General features: G+C 42.3%; 1 protein-coding gene across 1 annotated transcript; it reads right to left on the minus strand.

Annotated features, from left to right (window-relative positions):
• Window positions 1–190: 190 nt before the first annotated feature.
• LOC104539473 (ATP synthase subunit alpha, mitochondrial-like) lies at window positions 191–4,713 on the minus strand (the record flags this gene model as incomplete). Its single annotated transcript, XM_010183002.1, is given in 9 exon segments — window positions 191–298; window positions 404–628; window positions 759–884; window positions 886–917; window positions 1,868–2,016; window positions 2,161–2,327; window positions 2,421–2,594; window positions 3,378–3,547; window positions 4,635–4,713. Coding segments are annotated over 9 exon segments (1,230 nt in total), but the record flags the coding sequence as incomplete, so codon positions are not given.
• Window positions 4,714–5,365: the final 652 nt, after the last annotated feature.

Consider the following 5,365-nt stretch of genomic DNA (forward strand, 5'->3'; position numbering starts at 1 on the left):
TCCCCACCTCTCTCAGCAGGCAATGGAAATAGCCAAGAAATCCTCAAAGTCTGTTTTTTTTATAATTTCATAATGCTAAGGAATCCAAAGGTTTATTCCCCCTCTATTCACAGTAGATTAGAATTAAATGGATTAAGGCCTACACACTAGTCATTTCTAGTGTGATGAGGAGCAGCAGTTTCACACTAACCTGCTTCATAGCCCTGGTCTGAGCAGCAGAACCTACACGGGACACGGACAGACCAACATTGATGGCTGGACGGATACCTTTGTAGAACAACTCAGTTTCCAAGAAAATCTGTAGGAGAAAAAGTGTTTTATTATCTTGGTCAGAAGCCTGGAAGCCTCCTCAGAGACCTGCCAGTAAGTTACACAAAAGTACTAGCATGCAAACAAGTCCTACCTGTCCGTCAGTGATGGAGATGACATTGGTTGGAATGTAAGCAGACACATCACCAGCCTGAGTTTCAATGACAGGCAAGGCAGTCAGAGAGCCGCCTCCAAAGGAATCGTTCATTTTGGCTGCTCTCTCCAGCAGGCGAGAATGCAGGTAGAACACATCACCTGGGTAGGCTTCACGACCAGGTGGACGACGCAGCAGCAGAGACATCTGACGAAAGGCAACAGCCTGTGTGGTAGAAAGAAAGATTTCAGACTTCAGTAGCTCGTTTAAAATTCTGGAATTCTAAACCTGAGCTGATCTTACAGCTGCAAACACAAATGCTAGACAATGAGGCTTACAAGCAATATTTACTGACCTGTTTGGACAAATCATCATAGATGATTAACGCATGTTTTCCATTGTCTCTGAAGTATTCCCCCATGGAGCAGCCTGAATAGGGAGCCAGATACTGAAGGGGTGCGGCATCGGATGGTGTGGGAGACCACACAAACCACAATAGTGTACTTCATGGCATCTGGAAAGAATTGGAGACACACAACAGCATAAGTACATAACCTCATCATGCCCACAATCAGCAAATACAACACATACGTGAAGTACTACTAGCTCCTGAAGCAAGCCCAGGCAGCAGCACTACACTGTTACAGGAAAGAACACCACGCTAGATTAGTATGTCCCTTCGCACAACTAACTCAAAAAGTTTCAAGAGCAAGTTGATGGCAATCAGTGGCTAACTAGGAAAGAAATCTGCACATGTTAAAGTGAAGTTTAAACTTTCACTAAGACACTTTGGTTCTACAAGTAACTCAGCCTGAAAGTCTGCTATTTCCCAGCTTCTGCAAGGAAGTACTATTCATATTTCATAGTAATACACAAATCAGTGTCATTAAAATGCAGGGTTTTTTATTGCTAGGTATTGCTAGGCAAGAGGCAAGGTGCCTGATCTCTTGCAAGCTCTATTACATACACAGCCCTGGTCAACAAGATCATAGTTTCTGAAGAGATGCTGTCATTTAACCCCTCACATTTGGACAGTCAAGTCTGTTTGGGAGCAAAGTGTCTCCATTAAACTTGTAACTGCCAATCACACTGACCTGCATACATGTTACAAATGTCAAGACCATGAACACTTGCAGGCCATAGCTTGTCATCAGACCTGTCCAAATGCCAAGAGGAAGCTCTCTGAACTCTGCTAAAAAAAACCATGGAAGGTGACTTTTCCAAAAGCAATTCAGCAGTTTCAGAGCCTCACACCAGTCTTCTAATACAATGGAGCAAAGGCGTTTCCCCCCCCCCAGATACCTAGGAAGATTTCTTGTCCAGAAAAGCAAGTAGTTCTCATGTGTAATAAGACAATAATTCTGTCCCTATTTGCAGCTAGCAGATTTCATCACAGTATTCAGCAATATAATGAGAACAAGATGTCATGAGTTGTCAGACTCAACCACCTACAAAAATCCGTACCTGCATCAGTAAGCCTCTTCACCAGCTGAGCAACAGTAGATCTCTTCTGGCCAATTGCAACATAGATGCAGTACAGCTTCTTTTTCTCATCTGTTCCATCATTAAATCGTTTCTGGTTGATTATTGTGTCAATTGCAATTGAAGTTTTCCTATGTAACAGAGAGCTCTGTCAGTTAAGCTGCCTATGGTTCTCCCAGCCTCCACACAGCTCTGTGCTCAGCTTTGTACATCACCACATGCCGTACTCAAATCTCTGTTTAAGGGAGCACTTTTAGCCTGGCCATTTAACTTACCCGGTCTGCCTGTCACCAATGATCAGCTCACGCTGGCCACGACCAATTGGCACCAAGCTGTCCACAGCCTTAATACCAGTCTGCATAGGTTCACGCACAGCGATTCTGGGAATGATCCCAGGGGCCTTTAAGCCAACTCTTCTACGCGTCTTGGATGTAACAGGACCCTTTTAAAATTGAGGAAAAAAACCCAAAACAACCCGTTACAGTCTGTATCACATAGACACAAGCAACTGGAGTGAAGACCTAGTGACACTCACCTTCCCATCAATTGGATTGCCCAGGGCATCTACAACGCGGCCCAGCAGCTCTTCCCCAACGGGAACGTCCACAATGGCACCAGTCCTCTTCACAACATCCCCTTCCTTGATCAGTCTGTCATTACCAAACACGACAACACCAACGTTGTCGGGCTCCAAATTCAAGGACATACCCTAGGACAAAGATCACACTATCCTCAGAAAACACGTGCTGACAGTTTAATACTGTTATGATTATCCTACAGCGTAGAACACCCAGCATCATCTCATCTCAATCCTACTTGCAATAACAGGCAATGTTCTGCTTTTATGTACAATGCAGACATGTTCTTCTATGCTGGTGAGAAAACCTGCCTAAGTCTTCACCTTACTACATAATTAATTACATGTTCTATAAAAGAACACAAAGGATAAGCAGGGTCGAAATACAACATCTCTCTCTTGCTTCAGAATTGGACAAGGGTAAAGCGCTGGCAGCTTTCCTGTCTAAGGTGAGTTAGGTCATTAAAAATACTGGAAATTATGTTGCAGTACTCTCAGAACAGCCAGACAGCCTTTTAACTCCAGTCTACTTTTAGGACTACAAGAAGCCAGCAAATGGCACACTGTATTGGAAGCAGAGAGGCTATTATTCAACAGTAACCAGAAAAGCCAGCCTGAAACCAAAAAAACCAAATGCCCGGTTATTTCTTAATACTTCAAAGATGACGACAAATAAAGTTTAAATGTTGGCCAAGAACTAGATAAGAATACTGAAAGCAAAGAATTACAAATTCAAATAATATTTAGGTTTTTTTGTAGCACTATTTCAACTAGTTACTATGCATTAAAATTGTAGTGAAGCCTGTAAAAGATCCATCTGGGTACCTACAAGCATAGTCTCAGGTTCTCCTTAAAGAAAAAAAAAAGTCATCTTTATACTTCCAGGCTAAACAAACTGCTTCAGTGAAAGCTTACCTTCAGTCCAGAAGAGAATTCAACCATTTCTTCTGCTTGGACATTTCTCAGGCCGTACACACGGGCAATACCATCACCAATTGAGAGCACACGACCAGTCTCCTCAAGCTCAGCAGAGGTGTCAGCTCCCAAAATACGTTCCTCAAGAATAGAGGATACCTCAGCAGTACCTGCAAAGAGAAGTTTCAAACCAGATTTAGGACATTAAGACACAAGATGAATTCAGTAAGCTTGTTTTGAATTCACAACGCGAGGTACACCACAAGGTCGAACAAGCAACTCTCTTCCCAACATAAAACATGGTGAGTAACAGCTTCTGTATTCTCAGCCAATGAAAGCAGCTTCAACACATCACTACAAGCCAGCTTCAATCAAAACACTGATGGCTGTTCAGTTATCAGCTTCCATCATTATGACCTACATTACTAGCAATCTCTGCCTCTAGAAAGCAGTTAGAATAATTAGCTTTAGCTCAGAAAGAACAGACATGCCAGGTCCTCTTGCAGAGCATTTTACTTAGATTGGAGGCATCAAAACACCCTGCCAGCTGATTTGTAATCCAATTTAAAGGAGCTCAATACATTTAAGGAGCAAGTTCATGGAATCATTTGGTTGGAAAAGACCTTTAAGATCATTCTCCACCTTCTTGAAATTTGTTTGGCAGTCTACCTCCGAAAACTATTTATTTCCTCAGCTAGAACACAGTAAATGACACTGTGAAACTTATTTCCTAATAATACCTTTAATCACCCTAAACCACTTCAAAAATTGTACATGAACCACTACCAATAATACCGCTATGCAGTGTCACTGCCTTCTCTAAACACCAAGATGCTGGCAGCAAGAGTTATACTCAAGGACACAAGGTCACACCAATGCAGGCCTGGGAGAGTCCTCTGCTTCTTCATCCTGTTACAAACAAGACAGGAAACTCGCATTTGAGGTATTTATTTCAAATAATTCTGCAGGAGTTGGAGACTGAAACAAATCCTCATGAAGCAGGTAAGCTGTGTAAGCCAACCGACACGTGACCATTCCTTTGGGCATAACTTGAACAGTTATAGAAATGAAGTCTCCTCGATGCAGTTGTATAACAGACAGTTCACTGTTAAATACTGTCAGTACATAAACGTCCTCAAGTGTTTTCTCAACTGGCACACACATACTCACTCTCACACTCCATATTCAAATTTCTTTTTGCCTGATAGAGCACATTCTTAAACCACACTCTGATATGAAGCCCTTTCTCAGACTCACCAGTTTTCTGAAAGCATGTTTTGGAGGCATGGATGTTTCTTGTAGCAACAAATGCCGCACCCAGGGTGTTTCTGGAAATCTAAAATAAGTGATTGTTTCAGTGAGATTTCCTCAATCACTACAAAAAACGTCAAGAGATAACACACTTAAATTTTTTATCATGATCTTATGCATTTCATGTAGCTCAGTTGTGAGTTGAGCTCCAAGCACTCTATTCACAAGCTGCAGTTATGGAATCAAGTTCAGCACTACACTAAGCAAGGACAGAGAGTAAAGGAGATTGCTCTAAATCACTCCCTGCATTTATCTGCATTGCACTGATGTCACCATCACAGCACTGCAGCAGCTCCCAAAGCAACATCTCCTCTCGTGTGCCACCGTGGCACCGAACATGAGAAGTCTGGGGCATAAAGAAATTGGTGCATGATTCTGCACAAGGGAGAAATACAATCGTGTCTTCTGAAAGTTGGCCTTTCTAAAAATCCAACTGCAGAATGTCTTAAGCATGGCTAAAATATATACAGAATAGCAGAAACAGAAAAAAAAGAAAAAAGAAAAATTTGTAATAATTAATACATTAGAAGATTACAATCTAACATCCCGAGTAAAGCTCCCAGTGCAGTCCCATGCAGCTTTAACACTATTTCTCTGAAAGCCTGGGCAGGCCTCTGCTCTATTCACCTTCACAAGGGACACAGCCAGGGGAATGGCTCCTGACAGCTCTCCACACC

The sequence above is a fragment of the Mesitornis unicolor genome, unplaced genomic scaffold (genome assembly GCF_000695765.1).
Source record: "Mesitornis unicolor isolate BGI_N332 unplaced genomic scaffold, ASM69576v1 scaffold39634, whole genome shotgun sequence".
NCBI lineage: Eukaryota > Metazoa > Chordata > Aves > Mesitornithiformes > Mesitornithidae > Mesitornis > Mesitornis unicolor.